This window comes from Tamandua tetradactyla, chromosome 2, assembly GCF_023851605.1.
Source record: "Tamandua tetradactyla isolate mTamTet1 chromosome 2, mTamTet1.pri, whole genome shotgun sequence".
Lineage (NCBI taxonomy): Eukaryota > Metazoa > Chordata > Mammalia > Pilosa > Myrmecophagidae > Tamandua > Tamandua tetradactyla.
Genome location: NC_135328.1, coordinates 191,979,201 through 191,999,104, shown reverse-complemented (window position 1 = coordinate 191,999,104; position 19,904 = coordinate 191,979,201). Strand labels below are relative to the sequence as shown.

General features: G+C 42.8%; 1 protein-coding gene across 1 annotated transcript in view; it reads right to left on the bottom strand.

The window, feature by feature from the left end:
- The window catches only part of CSMD2 (CUB and Sushi multiple domains 2), a 609,437-nt gene that overhangs the window by 185,327 nt on the left and 404,206 nt on the right, over window positions 1-19,904 (bottom strand). The window contains exon 25 of the mRNA XM_077150390.1: window positions 18,855-18,981. Within this exon, the coding sequence (XP_077006505.1) occupies window positions 18,855-18,981 (127 nt within the window). The remainder of the gene's footprint in view (window positions 1-18,854; window positions 18,982-19,904) is intronic.

Below are 19,904 nucleotides of genomic sequence, written 5' to 3'. Positions count from 1 at the left end.
CAGATGGGCTTCCTTCTCTCAGGGTGCTCAGCATGAAACAAGCCAGCAGCCTGGGGTCCCACACTTTGATTCAGAAGAGGGAGAAGGAGCTCCGCAGAGGTGAGCAAATAAGCATTCTCACTGCCATGCCAAGCTACCCCTTTCCTTCTCTGCTTTCTCCATGTTACTCAACAGCACCGTGAAATAGGTAGGCGGCAGTAGAAGCAAACCAAGCAATAGGCTGTGCGGTGCCTCTGTAAGCACTCTCAAGGAAGAGAGGTTTGCATGGGTTGGCTTGTCAGGGAAGGAAGGAATGAGACTTGAAGCTTGGGTAGCATGAAAGGGAGTGTTGTTTTTTTTTTTGGAATTAATGAGATGAGATAAGACCCAGAGGCAGAGGTGCATGTGAGAAGGTACATGTCATGGGGAAGATAATGAGGTTCTCAAAATTAGGTAAAGGAGTCTGGGCATTATCTTCCTTACTAGAAACAGAGACAGTCTCAAGCCCCTGAAGGTGAATAATTGAATGAATAAGTGAGTGAGTGATTCGATGAATCAATGAATGAAATCATAGGAGGTTTATTCTGGTGGAGTTCTAGAAGTAACATTATAGAAATGTTATTTATATAACAACCCTGGTGTATAAAGCACTTTCACATGATTGCATTTAATTCTCATAAGCATCTTTAGTTGGTAGATGGCATCATTCCATCTTTAAAATGAGAATACTGTAGTCCAGAGAGGGAAAGTAACTTGCCCAAGGTCAAAGGCTGAAGAAATTATCATATAATCACAATCTGGGTCAGATTTCAATGCTCAGTGCTCTCCCCTGATGCTGCCCACACCTCCAGGAGGAGCAGGCTGTGGCCAAGAGCCAGGCGTGCACTGGAGAGTTTGCATGTGAATCACACACGAGGTTAATGGGCTGGTATTCAAGACCATGGATTAAAAATGCCAATTCATTGCAATTCAGCTTCGTTGATCTGATAATCAGGCAAATTCAAAGACTTGACATTGATGAGGTCAAGAGACATGTCAGAAGTTGGGGAAAGGAGGAAGCCTGAGATCCTTTGAATGCAGAAACAATACAACTTGACAACTGAAAGGACAGAGGCTGAAGTTCCCAACCTCTTTCTGCATTCATTTATTTAAAACACTTCCCACGGCTGGGTGCTAGGATATAAAGGAGGGTATGACAGCCATGGAGCTGTTTTTCAGCAGTTGCTGGAGATAGGCAATACACCCTCATGTGCAAACCCATGGAAAGATGATCAGTTGTGGCAATGGAGGAAATAGCAGTTTGCTGTGGCTATTTGAGTGGTGAAGGCAGACCTCTCTAAGAAGGGGACATTGAAGCGAGATGAAAGGCTCAAAGGGTGCTCACCACGGGAAGACCAAGGTGGAGTAAGGGGCAGGAGAAAGCACATGCAAAGGCTCCAAAATGGAACCAGCCTGGAGCGGTTGATCAGTGAGGCTGGGCCGAGAAAGACAGGCAGACGCATGAGCATGTGGGACCTGGTAGGTCAGGAAAGAAGTCTGGACTTTCATCTATGAGTTTAGGGAAGTCATCGAAGGATTTTAAGCTGAAGCCCAACAGGATCCAATTTAAATTTTCAGATTCCTCTTCCTCTCTGGATAAGAGTTGATGGGCAAGTGAGAGAGGATGAGTGGATGCAGGGAAGCTAGCCAGGAAGCTGTTGCAGGAGTCTAGTAATTCTCTTTATTATGAAGCCCTGATGATTGCCATTAAAGATGTGGTTTAAATGGCCACATTTAGCAATGCTGAAGGTGAACATCTGGTTTCCTTTTTTTTTTTTGGCTTCTGTAACACTCAAAACAGTTTGAGAATCCTGCCCTCACTGTCCCCCCAGGTGAGGAGGTAATGAAAGAAAGGGCAGAGGTGAAAAGCAGTGCCTTTTGCTTGCTTAGAGGTATTTCTTTCTTGGAACCACTGATGTGAATGGACAGACTCCAAGGAGGAGGGATGATGTTTATGGGTGGGGCTCTGTCTGAGAGCTGTGGAAATGCAGAAGGCACTGTCCTTGCCCTGGAAGATTATGTTGTTTATTGAAATAAACACAGAGAACATGATAATATATGGAATAAGTGCTAAAAGTGGGATAAAGTGTGATCAAAATAACCGGAGGAGAGAGAGAACTATACATTTGTGGGAAATCTCCTACTTGCCAAGTACTTTATGTGTATTGTCTAACAGCTTCATAAGACTCCTGCAATGTAGAGTCTTCATTCCATTTTGCTGATGGGAAAGCTGAAGTTCCAAGGGGTTAACATAGGCAACTCGCCTGGGATCAGAGCCAGGGTTCCAACCATATTTGTCTGCTATCAAGGACCTTTGTCTCACACCATCTTCTTCACCTGGTTGAGCAAATCAAGGAAAATGTCAAGGAGAAGATGACTTTGAAGCAGTTTTGAAGGAAGAAATCAATTGAGATAAAGGAACACCATCACAAGAGAAAAACAGCATATAAAGAGATGTTGAAAAGCGTGACTGGCTCTCCTGGATCTCTCCCCACCTTTCCATGCACCTTTTCCGTCATGGCCAGGTAACCTTTCAGAACCACACATCTGACGCGATAACTCCTCTTTTTCTGCAGATAAAATTCAACCTTCCTAGGGAGTGCCAAGCCCTTCCTGAGCAGCCCAGTTGCTGTCTCCCATTCCCCTGCCTCTTCCCCCACTGCCTCCTTATTGTCTTGCTTTGGGGTCTTTCCTCTGCCTGGAAGGTGCCTACCTCTGCACACAGCCCCGTACCCCCTGTATTGGGTTGAACTGTGCCCCCCCCAAAGATATGTTCAAGTCCTAATCTCCGGTACCCTCCTTGGAAATAGGGTTTCTGCAGATGTAAAGTTAAAGTGAGGTCAGACTGGACTGGAGTGGGTCTTCAGTCCAATTACTGGTGTCCTTATAAAAGAATGGAGAGGAGGAGAAGGAGATTGGGGTAGACATACTCAGAGGACACCGAGAAGAAGGCCTTGCGAAGATGGAGTCAGAGATCGGAATGATATGCGGTTAGACAAGGAATGCCAAAGACGGGCCACCACCATCTGAAGCCAGGAGCGAGCCATGGAACACGTTCTCCCCTAGAGCTTTTAGAGGGAGCATGGCCCTGCTGATGCTTTGATTTTGGATTTCCAGTCTCCGTGAAAAAAATAGATTATTGTTGTTTTAAGTCATCAAGTTTGTAGTGCTTTGCTATGGTAGCCCTAGAAAACATCACCTATTTGGGTGGCAACCTGGGTACTGTGATAACATGCAGTCTGATACCAACAGGCATGCCAGCTCAAGTAACTGGGCCCAGTGGGTCCCTGGTTCTATCTCCAATTCCTCTGTGGGGCATCCCTGAAACAGCCAGCTGTCTTCCTGGGGTGGGGTCTTGACTTTACAGCCGGCTATAGCCTGTTTCAACTACAGAGGTGCCTTGGATTGTGGGGCTGTCTCTGCTCAGGTTCGAGATCCCCACATAATGTTGCAAGGTGTTTTCACCTAGGTCCACCTACCACTGTCTTCTGATAGCAGGTCCCTGGGTGAGATGCTCCCACCTGATCCTCCCCTCTTGCCTCTTCCCACCAAGCCACCACTGAGGCTCCATCCTGCTTTGTTTGTAGGTTGCAAGATTCATGACACTCAGCTTCAACAACAGGAGGAGACTGTCTACAAGAGCCCATATCTAAAGATCTAGGAGAGAACTGGATTTTCACCACTGGAGCCTGCACCTTTTATGTGCTGTTCGCACAGTGACTTCCTGCAAAGTGAGCAAAACTTGGTTCTGGGATTACGGTCTCTCCAACCAAAATCTTAACACATTGGGTTGTTCTGAATACTACCTGCCTGATTGTTTGCAAGTGGTTTATCTGTAGCCATTGCACATTGAAGTGTGGAAAGACGTGCGCAGATGAGAAGAGAAACAAAATCTATGGCACCTTGATGTGCCAATTTCACTTGTCTTCTGACTGGGGCCCCAGGATATTAAGGGGGTTTCAGGCGCTCCCAAGCAACTGTTATCACTGTGTGAACACAGTGGATGCTGCCTTGATCGGCATTCTAACAGCGGATCTTTACATCGGGGAAAATGGCAAGTAAACCAACAGCTGCTGCAGGGGGAAGGGGGTCAGAAATCACTCCTGTCCCTAAATGAGAATGCAGCTTAAATTATCCTCAGTGACATTGGAAATGTCGATAAGAAAATAATACTTGTTTTACAAAATGCCCCCCTCTGAGCCACCCAGGCTGCAAACCCACAATTAAACCATGATCATAATAGCAGACAATAATAATTAAAGCTTCATGCTATCCAAAGAGCAAAAACCAAGAAGACAGCACCAAGCACTGGGGTCTAGAACAAAATTAGAGAATTTTTCTCTTCTGGGGCAAGCTGGTAGTCAGCAGAAAGAAAAAGTCTTTTGTTACTTTCAAAACTGAAAGAAAGAAATGGGGCTTCAGGTCACTGAAAAGGCTGAAGAACCCTCTAGGGTGGTGACTGGTGTTTTGGAAGGTCGGGGCAGTGCAGCAAGTGCAGGATTTAGGAGACTGCCAGGTGGCCTTGGACCAGTTGTCTCCCATCTCACCATCCCCTGGAACTGGGGGCTTTGAGGCTGCCTGTGGTTAGATAGGAATCTGCCTTCTGCTATCAGGGATTCTGTGAGGGCAGATTGATCTTTCAGCCTACCTGGAAGTCATGTCTTCCATGAAATAAAAGGCTCATGTTTCCTGAAGAGGCCATATAACAAAGTGGGGAAAACCCTGGCTGTGGAAGTCAAAGACTGGTTTCAAGTCCTAGTTCCGTGACAGCAACTGGGTGACCTCAGCCAAGTTATTTAATCTCGCAGAGCCTCTGTTTACTCCTCTGGATAATGGCAGGAATTTCTTCTCTCTAGGATTATTGCAAATGAAATCACATTCTATAAAGCACCCAGCACTGAACCTGATAAATAGCCTATAATCAACAAACGCTGAAGTCACCCAAAACAAATCCCAGTTTTGTTTTAAATATTTTTTCTACTTGACTAAGGGATGTGTGTTGAGGTCCCTATAACAATTTTCCAATTTCTCCTTGTGTTTCCAATAAAGTTTGCTTTCTCTGCTTTCTCGTTAGGTTATTTGGTGCATAAAGATTCACGACTGTCAGTTATTATTGCCGGCTATGCATTTTATCATATGAAATAATTCCCTTGGTTCCTTTAAAAAAAACTTTTAACGCTCTTTCTTAACCTTTAATTTAATCTATTTAAGAAACATAATATTGTGATCTACGCTTTTTATTTTTGTGTTCTTATGATATTTCTTTATCCCAAGTTTTTATTTTTCATATTTAAGCAGCATTTTCTTCTCTTTTACCCCATCCAAGGATCTTTGCCTTGCAACACGGGAGTTTATCTTTTGGTCTCCAGCTCTTGGTTCCTAATAGGGGCCTTCCTGCCTGTAGGTTGGCCAGTAGTTGCTTCACATGTGAAAACAGAGGCTTCTTTTTCCTGTGCATCAGCGTCTCAGGCCCTCTCCCTGGGATGCCCCACACAGCATTCTGGCTGCTTCTTTCACAGATCCTTTGCCCCACCATTGGATTCTTATGCTCTGCTGCCCCACTTGACCTTGGTTCTTTATCGGTCCTTAAACCAGGTCTCAAACTACGGCTCTTCTTTGCTCTAGCCCCTGCACTGATTGACTCTACTCTCTTGGCCATTTTGAGCTCATGTGATCTTACCCGGCTCCAGGAGCTTCCTCTTTTCCACATGCACCTATATTTCACATAATGGGTGACCAGACCCAGTGAATTTACCTTTATTATCAGAACCGATGTGTTGGCTTTTTGTGGTAGAGAGAATCCTATGTGCTCACCAACTCTTGTTTCCTATTCTCCCTAGGGACAACTTTCCTTAAAATTTATGTGGAATGTGTTCTGATCAAGAGAATATGAGAGAAGATCTGGTTCCTAAAATACTTTGCACCAGTTTTTCATGCTTTCTATCTTCATTTATCTGCTTACCAGATGTGCAAGATCCACTGGAGGATTCTGAGATTTCACCCATGACAGGAGCCTGGAGCTTTAAATTACTTTGTGACATAGGCACTATTCCTGCCCATCCCCCCTCTCACCCCTGCCCCCCGTCCCCCACTTCTGGGTGGTGGTAGTGGGGGGTGGGGCAGTTCCTTGCTGTAGACCAGCATTGGACTGTAAAGGGCATGAAAAATCAACCTTTATTGTGTTAGACCACTGAGTTTTGGGGGCTACTGTAACAGCCATTAGCAATTACTGCTAACACAAACTTATTTTCATTATCCTGTTTTATGCTTTTTATCACATCTTCTTGCTAGTTTCTTTGTTTTACACTTTAAAAATATTTCTTAATTTTCAAACTCTTTCCAAAGATTTGGAAAGTATACATTTTGCTTTGAATCCTACTAGTGATTTTCTTGAAGCATTTAAAAAATACTCCTAAGTTTACATCTTTTCTAATGATCAAAGTTAGGAAAAAATAATATACCAATTAACCCCCCTTATGTAAAACAGAAAGTCTAAACGACTTTCCCCAACTATCAAACCACCGATAATACTATCCGGGAACTGCAGACCGAAATTAAACACATTCTTTTAATGGTTGTCAGTTCTTACTATAGCGTCTCCTGCAGTAGGCTAAAATGATATGCCTGCACCAGTTTTCTATTGCTGTTCCAACAAATTGCCACAAACTTTGTGGTTTAAAACAATAGACACTTATTCTCTCACAGTTTTAGAAGCCAGAAGTCTGAAGTCAGTACAGGGCACTGTCAAGGCCAGGTCATGCTGCTTCTCGCGGCTCTAAGGAAGAATTTGTTCCTTGCTTCTTCCAGCTTTTGGTGGCTGCTGACATGGCTTGGTTTAAAGCAGCATCACTTCAATCTCTGCCTCTATTTTCACATTGCCATCTCCTCTGTGTGCGTAAAATTTCCTTGTCTCCATCTTATAAGGATACATGCGATTGCATTTAGGGTTTACCCAGATAATCCAGGACAATCTCCCCATCTCAAGATCCTTAATTCAATCTCATCTGCAAAGACCCTTTTTCCCAAATAAAGGGACATCTGTAAGTTCCAGGTATTAGGATTTGATGTCTTTGGGACCTATTACTAAACTACTACAATGTCTTTGCAAGATTTTCAGGAAACTTATGAATGGTAATTTTCTATGACTTCTGTACATAACCTAGACTAAGCTTCTATTACTTTTGCTAGTGAATGAAATCGGGTAAATCAAGAATTCTTGGGTCTCTAAGATCACTGACTTTAACTTTTGGTATTAGGGCAAGAAAATCTTAGGGAGAGTTGGACTAGATGTGGTTGTTGCTGAGGGCTGATTATATGCATTTTTGTATGAATATCTTCTGTCAAATGCTTGTAGAGTTTTCAAAATTATGCTTGGGACTGTGATAGTTTTCATCAAATTCATCGAATTCATTCGCCTGAAGCTCAGTGAATCCTTTCAATCACTGGTCACTCCAGTCCCTATTCCATCCCTTCTTGGGGGAACTTTCTAACATTCTGTATTTTATTATTCCTTCTGCTCCATTTGCTCATGGTTCATCATCATTTACATTGACAGATCAGTGCTCCGTCCTCCATATCTGGCAACTTTTTCACCATTACTTCTATATCTTTGTGCTTTTCCTCAGTGCTCTAACCATGCTTTCTAGCTTATCTGCTATTTCAATGTTTTGATTTCCTATAAGGCATACATTGCTATTGTGGATTTAAATTGCTGCTGTGAGTTTAGCTTCTTTACTTTTCTGTGTTAATACCATCCTATCTCAAGGGTTCCTCTCTCCCCATCTCATCCTCCGTCTTCTGCTACTTACCACCCATACTTATTTTTATATTTGAGTGAGAACATAATGTAGCTATCCACTTGAAACTTTCATCCATCTACAACAGTAAAAACCTTTACAAAAAAATTATGTTTTCTTCCCCTATTTCTTTAGGAAAATGGTTCTCTTCTTTTATGATATGGTACGTTTTCATCAATACCACCCAAGGTTTTTTGGTCTTAGCTTGTTTGTCTGCTTATCGGTTTTTTTTTTTTTTCCTATCTATTTGGGGCACAACAGTGCGGTGGTGTTTGCTTATTTTTTTAAAGAAAGAGAGCTCTATATTGGTGTAGTGTGGCCAACTGATGGGGATCTGCATTTCTTTGGTTGAACTCTCCATTCTCCTCCCAAGAGATGTTGTAATTCATTTCTGGGATTGTAAATTGGAAGTGAAGTTGATATATTCTGACCAATTCAACTATCAAGGTAGATGGGTTTGGATTATTATTCTTAGGAAATTTGAAATAGTTTGTTTTCTTTCTCCAGAACTGACACTTGAAAAACTATATTGCCAGAGAACACCACCACTCTTACAGCTATCATACATTTACACCTGCCAGGGTTTCCATATCTTCTCCTTCAAAAAAAATTTTGAGCTCCTTTTGGGCTTTTCCAGGATTTGCTGAAACCTTAAGTCTGACAAAGGAATGCTCCACTGCGTATGTGTTTATCTGTTCCGTATCTTTAGGAGGTCAACTCTTGCCGTGAAGATACACAGTCCTTCTCTGTTTAAGGTTTAACTCACTGTCACTGCTCGAAAAGACATTTTCTGGAAGTTGTTAAATCTGGGGCCATGATTCCTGGCAAGAGCTGTGAACAGAAGCTTCACTTCAGGTGCCCGCTGCCTCCTCTGGGCCAGCTGTTCAGCTGCTGGTTAAAGGGAAGCAACACTGGGCACAGAGGGGAATCTCTGCCCTGTGACTGATCTGAAACCACAGTGGGGGAACCTTGGCTTTGGGCACAGGCAGCTGCTTTGTCTAGCCTAGCATCCTCTTGGGAAGACAAGTTCCCCTGGGCAGCAGCTCTGGGTTAAGCAATACTGTGGCTCCCCTCTTGGTAACCCTGCTGATTTGTGACCAACAGTCAGGATGGAGTTTCCAACTTGCCCTTGGCATTCATCAAAAAGCATACTTACAGCTAAATACCAGCAGTTATTAGCCAGATATGAGTTTTGTGGCTATATGGATGCTAGGAGCAGAAATCAGAAGGTCCAGGAACAAGATGTTCTCCAGATCTCTTTAGGAAACACACATTTGGAAAGAGTGGTTTTTCTCTCTCTTTCTTTCCCTTCCATACAACCAATGATGTATAACATCAACCTCTACAAATTTGTACACAAGAAACAAAACTAAATTCTGAATGTGACAGGATCCCTCAAACAGTGATTATAGACCCCTCCCTTTTTTCCCAGCCTCTCCCCTTTCCAGTTTATCTTCTGCACAGCTGCTGCTCTTCCTAAAGTAGAGGTATCATCACATCACACCAGACAATGAGCCCTTCCAGAAGCAGTCATGTGCATTCATGCCTTCTTCTCTTTTACATGCTTGGAAGGTCCTTAAATCTCTGCACTGTGAATTTCTACTGTCCTTTAAAGTGCAGCTAAAATAATACTTCCTCTCTTTAACACCCACCCCCAACTGCTACCTGGAATCATGAACTATCCCTGTGAATGCTTTTCTATTGTGGTTTATACCTACTTCGACGGTATTTATCACATTACTTTAGAGTCTATAGAAGACACTGTAGGTTGCTGATCCAAACCCCATCTCCAAACCCCTTATCTATCTCTACTACTGCAGTAGTAAAAGCCAAATAAAATTGATCTCCCACATTTCCTTAGCCAGAGGTGCCCAACTCTAACCAATGAGCTGTAGGAAGATGTTTCTGGAGATGGTGGTTATTCCCAAATAAATACACAAACCCTCAGGAGGAGAAAGCAAGCTCTGTGCCCTTTCATCTTCTCTTTTCTTTTAGCCTGAAACACAGACACAATGCCTGGAGCTATAGGAGCCACCTAAGTAACATGAGAATGAAAGTCTTAGGGTGGCTTTAGACTTAGAAGGGAGGCTAATGGCTTTCTAAGTGGTTACATTATGTCTGGAAGGTACCTTCAGACTTCTTGTCCCAGGGGAAAAATGATCTGCTGTCTTTGAAGCCAGTGTTAGTCAATTTTCCTATTTCTATTCCTGACATAATTTCTGTCTATAAAACTAATATCTTCAAGAGAAAGGATTGCTTCCTATTTATTGTTATATCCCCAGGGTATGGCAAAATGCCTGGCACCGAGTAAATGCTCCAAGTTTTGAATTGAACTGAATGTCATTACTATCTTCCAACTATTCCAACGGCTTCTCGTCATACAGAGAAATCCATTCAGTGTTCATCTTGGCATTCAGCATCGTCCAGAGACCCCTCTATGCCCATGCAACCGTCTCTCCCCACACCATATGGGCTCTAGTCACACTGAATGGGTACTCATGGACAGACCCTATATTTCCCACAACCATATTCATGCCGTTTCTCCCCCACCCTTCAACGGGAATGTTTACCTCCATATCTCCAGGCAGAACTCTCTCTCTCTTCCCTGTTATTAAACTTGGCTTTCACTAACAGCATCTACCTCGCCTTGGAGGTACGTGTTTATTTGCCTATTTCCCCACAAGAACTTGAGTCCTGGAAGATGAGACTAGGACTTGGCCCACTCTCTGCACTTCCCATGCACAGCACAGCACATCTCTGGCACAGAGAAGGGGCTCAGTGCTCATTTTGTTAAATGGAGTTAAACCAGAGCCAGCACCAGAGCGAGAGTGGAAAGAGCAGAAAATGTGTTTAAAACCTGCACCACTGAGCAGGTTTGAGGCCTCAGACAGGCCACCCAGCCCTTCTGGGCTTTGGATATCTCATCTTTTAAATGGGGGCAATGATAATTGATCTAGGAACAGGTATATTTATGTACAGAACTTGAACTTGACTCATTTATCAGGTATATATTAAGGAGGCAAGGCCAGAGCAAAAGGCTTTGCTTACCTCTCTTCTCCAATTTTCACCTGAGCTGGCCCATGGATGATAAAAAGGAAAACTCTGACCCAACATTGGAAACTGAGAAGTCCCACCCATATACCTGAAACTTCCATGTTCAGGACATGTTTCATGTGTGTTGATGACCCAAGTAAGAGCTCACTGGCCTGTTCTCCTGCTGTCAGCTGCCAGGACAGAGTCCATAAGCCAACCTGTCTCATTCCTGAAACTCATGGAGAAACACCTGACAAATGATACAGGAGCCACCTGTGTTCTAGAGAAGGGCCTGCCTGCCCACTCTTGCCAGGCATACCCAGAGTGGGTCCACTTTCCAGCCCCCCACTGCCCATCTGGCACTTCTAGAAAGGAACTATCCTTTCTCAGCTCATAGGGGTGAGTCTGACCACAAACTCCTCTCGTTGCCCTCTCTGCTTGGTTTGTGTGTGTGTGTGTGGGGGGGGGGGGCTGGTGGGGGTGGGGAGGAGGGATCTGCAAGTTTTCTCCTGCCTGTGAACTGAGCACAGTCTCATACATGCTGGCCTGTTGGCTACTCCACATCCCCTTGCATTTGGCATGCCCAGGGTAAGACCTGCTTGACACCTGCTCCCATCCACAGCACAGCACCTACCACCTGTGAAGCTTAAAGGACACCCCACTTGTGGAAAATGAACTCAATTCCTAGTGGGAGTTCTCATCACTTGGGAATTATGTGCAAGGCACTGTTCTAAGTGTCTAAAATACATGAGCTCATTCAATCTTCATAACAACCTTGTACTATTTTCAATCACCATTTAATAGATAAGAAAATTGAGGTACAGAGAGCTCAAAGAGCTTGTCCATACTATATGGCTAATGGTTTGGCAGGTAATCTGGTACCAGAGTCCAGCTCTTACTTAGAACTTGTTAGTCTTTGAACAACAAGACTCCTGGGATGCAAAGAGAATGAGCTCTTCAGAAGGAATCCAGGGGGATAATCAGAGCAAATGGCCCAACTGCAAAATGCTGTGGGTTTAGGGAAAAACAAGAGATTGTAAAGTAAAACACAAATAGTACTCTTAGGCAGATGCGGGATGATAATTCATTGATTAAAAAAAGTACTTTCGTAAGGACAATCTGAAAACAAAACTGGAGTTTCCTTGAAATGAAACAAACAAACAAATAAATAAAGAAGACTGCCAAAATAAAGAAGCAGTAAATAACAGGTTAAATATTGTTGAAGATCAAATTAATGAAAACAGAAGATCACTAGCAGAATAAAAATAGGATATAGAACTTTCAATCACTAGAAGAAAAACAAAGTAAATTTGATCAAATTGGCTAACAAGAGTTAAAAAAAAATAAAAGAAAACCATAGAGAAGCATAGTACATTTTGTTTGAAAGAAAACATAATATATTCGATGCAATAGAAATATATAGAACCCTGCACATTTTTCATTTTCTTCAAATATCCGTGGGACATAAATAAAACAAAAATTCAAAAAGCTAAAAAGGCACAATGCAAGACGGATGAAAAGATAAAAATAAGAAAGCTAAGCCAAAAAATATAATGACATTGTAACTTAAAAAAAACCCTCTTTAATATTGTTGGGTTAAAAAGAATTCTAAATTGAAATTGCAGACCATTTAGAAATTAACACAGTAGAACACACTATAAGAAAAAGACAAACTCCGTCAAAGAAAAATATGCAGATAACTTAAAGTAGCAAAGACAATTAAACATCCTTTTTTCCCATCAAACTAGTAAGCACTAAAAAGACTGACAACATTTAGTGATGCTATGTGGGGAATTAGGCCTGCCCACGGATTTTTGGTGGATGCGTAAATTGCTGCGATATCTAGAGAGGAATTTGAGGCCATATATCAAAATTTTCCTTCTAAGAATATATCCTAAGAATTGGACAACTGTGTGAAATTCATGCATAAGGATGTTCTCTGGAGTGAAAAACGGAAAATATGCACTTTATCAATAAGGGAGTAGTTAAGTAAATTACGGCATGCATGCAATAGAATTCTCTGTAGCTGCTGAACAAGAAGAGATCTATATATATTGACATAATAAGATGATGATATACGATTAACTGGTAAAACAAAAAGCAAGTTACTGAGCCATGCATACAGATGATCTTATTTTAGAAAACATGTTTATTGTATTTTCTTTATGTGTATATTGGCATAAGATATATAAAAGAATCAGTAGAACAAACCATAACAATGTTTATCTGGGGGGGTAGAATGTGGAGCACAATGTAGGATTATGAGGGGTTTTGATGTTTACTTTAACAATTTCTTTATGTTTGAATTTTAAAGAATGCATATCTATTTTTAATATACAAAAATTCTGTAAAGATACTCCCATTTTGAAAAAATAATAACTAAATTTTATTCTGAATAAGGGCTGAAATATAAAAGGAGTTTTTGTGTTAGTCTTGATGCAGGCTAATTCCCTAAGTTTGCAACTGGTTATTCAAGTGAGGTGTGTGTGGTGGTGGGGGGGAGAGGAAGAGCAAGAGAGCGAGATGGAGGGAGCGGAGGAGGGAAGGAGGGAGGGGCAGCAAGAGTTCAGATGGGCAAGTTCCATCTGGGCTTGGGGAACTGAATGAGGAAGGCAAAGGGGTCCCTTCCTCCATGGCTCAGCAGCTCTCAATAGGCTGGGAAGCTCTCTTCCTCTCACTTAGCATTAGCCCCTTTAGAGGTGGCTGTGGTTCCAAGAAGCCTTCTAGAATGGAGGACTGATATCATCTTCACCTTCTCCCTGCTATTTCCCTTCTCAGGATTCTCACATACCACCAGCATGCCCTGTCACTTTATGTGTCTTGGTATGTTGCTCTAGAAAGGGTGTTTTCTGTATCTGCTTTATCTTCTCTTCCTGAGGATTTGGAACGGGTCCTGCTCTCTCCCCTCCATTCCATCTTTGAGAATCATCCTTGCTTCTGCCTAGAAGTCCCTTCATTTATTTCTCGTGCTCTCGTTCTGTCAGCTGTTCCAAGACTTCCCCAGCTCTCTTCTAACCCTGTCCTTAACTCTCGGAGAATTATTGCTGGTTCTCTCAGGTGTGCTAATGTTGCTGTGTCATGGAGCAGTACATCCTTCTTTTTGGAAGACATCTGCCAAAGTATTTAGAGATATGTGTCAAGTCTACCATGTACTTTTGGGTGATTCAGAAATAAGAAAAAGAAAAGAACAGAAAAACAGAAAGAAGCAAGCAAGCAAATATGGCAAAATATTGACAACAGTTGAGTATAGGTAGTAGGTATTCAGGTGTGATACTGTACTTTCAACTTCTTTACATCTTCTACATATTATATGTTACACAATAAAAACATGGGGAAACAAAAGAAACCTCAACTTCCACCTTTACTGAGGAGAGTGAGACCAGCTGGTGTGACCATGTCAATGTCTCCTGACATCTGTCCCCTCCTCTCCATCCTCACCATCACTGCTGGGGTTCAAGCCTCATAACCTCCCAACTACAACCTCAAGACAGCCGCTTCACTGGTCCCCCAGACCCAGTCTGTCCCATTTGAGTCCATTCTCCACAAGGCTGCCAGGACATGTGCAAATCCAGCATCATGGCACCCAAGGCCTTTTCTACTACAGCTGCTGCCTACTTTGCTAGCTTCATCTCCCATGCCTCCCCCCACCCACCAAATCACAGGATCATTTCCAGCTCCTTGAGCCTGACTCCACAGCTTCACTTCCTCTGCCTAGGAAGCCTTTCCCCTCCCCGCCAACCTTCCTCCATGGCTAGCTGGCAACCTCCTCTCCACTGTTCAGTACTCGGCAGTAATGCCATATTTTCTAGGATAACTTCCCTGATGTCCACCTGTCTGCCTTTTCATTTCTTTTTCTCCTTAAGCCACTGCCATGCTATGTACAAAGCTCTATTGGACATGCATGTCTCCTCCACTCTTTGCGAACAGTGACTAGGTCTTGTTAATGGAAAGTCAGCACCTCAGCCAGGTATTATCATGAATTAATCAAACACAGTTGTTACGTGAGTGAGTGACTGAATGGTCTTCCCTGATTTGTGTATGTATACACGAGAGCAAAATAGTCACTTATGGTCCTATTCACTCATTATTCCTTTGGTATTTATTGAGGGAAAATCATGGTTCCACCAGTCATCTAAACTATGCATGTACTAAGTCCTGCTATGTTTATTCATTCATAAAACACTTTTTGATCCTCCAGCAGATGCTAGGGGCACTGTGCTGAGAGCCAGGAGACAATGCAAAGATGAATGAGGCAGACATTACAGCTCTAGGAGGGGAGGGGAGGAATGAGCTTAGATAAAGGAAAAAGTGATCAGCGTCATAAGGGAAATACAGGCACCTGGCAATGGGAGTTCAGAAGAGGGAGAAAGAACTCTCAGGAGAGGGCGTTGGGGGAAAATGACTGGGTGTGCTGACAGTTGCACATCAACATATGTCTTTGGAGGGAGTTGGAGGGAGGAGAGCACTCCAGGTGGAATGTAGAGTGGAAACAAAGGCACAGAGCTAGGCTACCATGAGCACTGTGGTAGTTAGGTTCAGGTGTCAACTTGGCCAGGTGAAGGTGCCTAGTTCTATTGTTGTGAACATGAGCCAATGGCATGTGAAGCTCATCTGTTGCTGATTACATCTGCAGTTGGCTAGGAGGCATGCCTGCTGTAATGAATGCTGTTTGATTTAATTGGCTGCATGCTTAAATGAGAGAGCTCAACGTAGCACAGCCCAAGCAGCTCAGCATACCTCATCTCAGCACTCACAGCTCAGCCCAGGCCTTTGGAGATACAAAAAGGAATCACCCTGGGGAAAGCTGTTGGAACCCAGGGGCCTGGAGAGAAGGCCAGCAGAGATCGCCCTGTGCCTTCCCATGTAAGAAGGAACCTCAGTTGAAAGTTAGCTGCCTTTCCTCTGAAGAACTATACATTTTTAACTAAATAAATCCCCTGTTGTTAAAAGCCAAACCATCTCTGGTGTGTTGCATTCTAGCAGCTTTGGTAGACTAAAACAAGCACATGTACAGAAGTCATCATTAATTTAGTTTTGCTGGAACATCATTGAAGTGAAGTGGGTGGAAAACATTGGAGAAGCCAGTTGAAGTCATGATAGCCTTGAAAGCCAAGATGAGATGTTCAGCTTTTATTCTGTGGGCACAGGGTGCCATGGAAGGATTTTAATCAGAATTTTAATTAGCTAGAGCTGGGTTTCTAGATGGTTATTCCAGCAGTGGTGTGCAGCATGAATTTGTATATTTAACTTGCCCCCTTGAAAGCACTGCCATCCTCATCCTGCACAGGGCTTAGCCCCAAAACTTGCACAGAGCAAACACTTATATATTTTCTTAACTTTAATTGAACTGGATCTACGGACATGCAAATAACAGTAAGTGTATGGATATGTCTATCCTTGTGCAGCCACATACCCACCCATCTAGTTCTCCTTAATTGAAAATTCTCAAGGACAGGGATCTTCTCTGAGCTACACTTTCCGCTCATTTTCTTGGCTCCTTGCTATTTCAGATCCTTAAAGCTTCATTCCTGAGTCATTGCAATGGACTCCTGACTGATTTCCTTCCAATGAGCTCTCAATTGCAAATAACTGTGGTGGGCCAACCCTGGTCAAGAACCAGCTCTCCCTCTCTACTGTTTATTGGCATTTAAGATCCTCCATAACCTGGCCAAACTCTAACTCTATCTAACTCCCTTTCCTTATCCATAGGCATTCCTTACTCCAGCCAGACTATCTCCTACTCCTTTCTCTAATTCCCTTATTTGATCCTCCTCCCACACCTCTACTCATCCTGCCACCCCAACTTGCAAAATGCTCTCCTTCCTCACAAGCCATCTGAACCAAAAATGAAGGCCCAGTTTTGCCAGGAGTGTGATATATAATGTGAAGATTTGGAAAAAACAAATCGGTTTTCTGCTGATTTGATCAGAATACAGAGATAAGGAGGACATTGTATTTTAGAACTTCATCTATTCTATGGGACCAAAGGAAAGAGGTCTATTTTGTCCACAACATAAATTTTCTGTAGCTCATAATCTAACTCAACCTATTTGGATAGAGTATTTAAATAACCAAACACATGAAGCCCAGAATGGGAATGAGGGCCTTCAAGGACAGGGAAGGGTTTACCACCAGGGAAACCCTTCATACTGTCTCAAACATTAGGGATTCCCAAGTCAATAGGATAAGCCCTTGATCTTGAGGCTTGCTCTTGTGGAGCTGATTTACGTAGCAGAAAAGCTAAGACTACCATAGTTATGCCTAAGAGTTACTTCCAGAGGACCTCTTTTGTTGCTCAGATGCGGCCTTTCTCTCTCTCTAAGCCCAACTCTGCAAGTAAAATTCTTACTACATGGGATGTAACATCCAGGGGTGAAAATCTTCCTAGCAATGTGGGATATGACTCCAAGAATGAACCTGATACTGGCACTGTGGGATCAACAATGCTTTGCTGACAAAAAGGGGGAAAAAGAATTGCAGCAAAATAAGGTATCAGCGGCTGAGAGAGTTCAAATAGAGTTGAGAGGCTATTCTGGAGTCTACTCTTATGCAAGCTTCAGCTAGATATTGTTATTTACTATGGCTTGCCAAAGCCATTCCTGCCAACCCTAAAGAACACCTCGGGCTCTGTGTGAGACTCTACAAAGGTTCCATACACTATGAATACCTTCCAGAAATCTACAACCTCCAGATTGGTTCATAGGCCAGATAAGTCCTGAAACCCAGAGGGGCCAGACTCTCCAAACACATCAGCTAGTTCCATTCCCCTATCCCACATCATTGACAGCCCCTTCCAACATGAAAAAGTAAGGATGGGCATAGCCCAAATACCCTTTAAGACTGGGAGAAGGGTCAAAGGAGAAGGAGGAGTTTTAACAGAGAAGACAGGATTTAACAAGTGAGTCTGACTGCTGGATCATTATACTGATATTTCTTTTAGTCTCCAGTGTCTTGGAGCAGCTAGAAAGAAAAACCTAAAAATGTGGCACTGTAACCTATACCAAACTCTGAGGAAGCTGTTCTATAAATAATTGTTGTGGTGCACTTCGAAATATATTGCTTTTTGGTATATAGATTTCCCAATTAAAAAATAAAACAAAAAAGCCTGCTTTCTGATCCACTGTGTGAACTTAGACAGGTTATGGATTCTCCTGGAATCTCAGTTTGGTTGTGTATAAAATGGTAATAATAATAATCATATCTATTTAATGGAGCTATTCAGAGTTAATAAGGCAATACATATGTCCCCGGCCCTGTGTTTGATAAATGGTGACTTTCCTTTCTTCTCTGACTCCTCAGAACTCCAGTAAGTAATTCCTATAATTCAAGTTCTTGTCAGGAAAGGGAGATAAAGAGAACATCATTTTGAGGGAATATGCACCGAGTACGAGGCACTGTGCTGAACTTTTGCTATTTATTCCCTCCACGAATCTAAAATTCGGCACTTTTGTCTTCATTTTACAGATGAGGCAACTCAGACTGAGAAAGAAGCAACCTGCCTGCGATCACACAGCTCTTAAGCTGCCCTGAGGTCAGAGCAATAACCACAACAAACATTACTCAACATTTACCATGCTCCAAGTACTTTGCGAAGCACGTTGCATGCAATATCTCATCCAAGCACTTCGGGCTAATCCTGGGAAGCTGGGATTATAGCCCACACTTTACCAAAGGAGACGGAGAGTCTTGGAGAGATTAAGGGACTTGCCCAAAATTTTGCAAGTAGTCAGTGACAAGACTGGGATTCAAACTGGGGTTTGTATGACTTAATGCCTCTGCCCCAGCTGCTCTGCTGTGGATATGCCGCCTTGTGTCAGTAAGTTTTATGAGCTTGGGATGCAGCCCTGTGAAGCTGAGACTGGACTTTTCAGTTTTACATGGACCCAGCACAGGCCTGGGGCCACAACAGCCACAGTTGATCACAAGGGCCTCTGGCAAGGGTGCAGGGACAGGAGACAATGCTGGTGACAACTTCCCAATGGTTACTGTGCTGGCCCTGACACTTACCCGATGGTGCAGCCAGCATCAGCCTCGATGGTCCAGATGCAGTTGAGATTGTGTTCGTAGGGGGCTGGATACCCGGGTGACAGCACCTGCCCCGACACCTCTCCTTTCACTGTCCCTCCACACTCAGCTGAAAGAAATCCCAAAAGAATGAGCTTCAAGGGGGGCGCGAGGGGGAGTTTGAGCTGACAGGAGTGATTTAGTGGTTCCTCTTGCCTGTGTACCCCCGAGTCCCCTTTGTTCATTCCAGGTGACTGAGCACAGTGTATAAGCAGGTCCCTGCCTGAGACTTGCATCCAGAAAACAAAGAACCCCTACAACTCAACAATAGAAAGACAAATAACCCAATTTAAAAATGGGCAAAGGATTTAGATAGACATTTCTCCAAAGAAGATTTACAAGTGGCCAAAAAGCACATGAAAAAATGCTTAGTATCATTAGTCATTAGGTAAATGAAAATCCAAACCACAAGATACCACTTCACAACCACTTAGGATGGCTACAATCCAAAAGTGAGAAATGACAAATGAGGTGAAGATACGGAGAAACTGGAACCCTTGAATATTTCTGGTGAGAAGGCAAACTGGTGCAATGGGTTGGAAGAATTTTAACATAGGTTTACCATATGGCCCAGAAATTACACTCTTAGATATATACACAAGAGAATTGAAATCATATGTTCAAACAAAATTTTGAACATGAATGCTCATAGCAGCCCAAAAGCTGAAATAACCTAAATGTCCATCAACTGATGACTAGATGATGATGAGTAGATGTACAAAATGTGGTATATCCAGACAATGGAATCTTATTCAGCCATAAAAAGGAATGAACTTTGAAAACATTAAGTGAAAGAAATCAGACCACATATTGTATGATTCCACTTATATAAAATGTCCAGCACAGTCAAATCTACAGAAACAGAAAGTAGATTAGTGGTTGGCAAGGCCAGGAGGTGGGAGGATAGAGGGATGACAGCTAATGTGTATGGAGTTTCTTTTTAGGGTAACTCAATGTTCAAAACTTAGATTGTGGTGATGGTTGCACACCCTG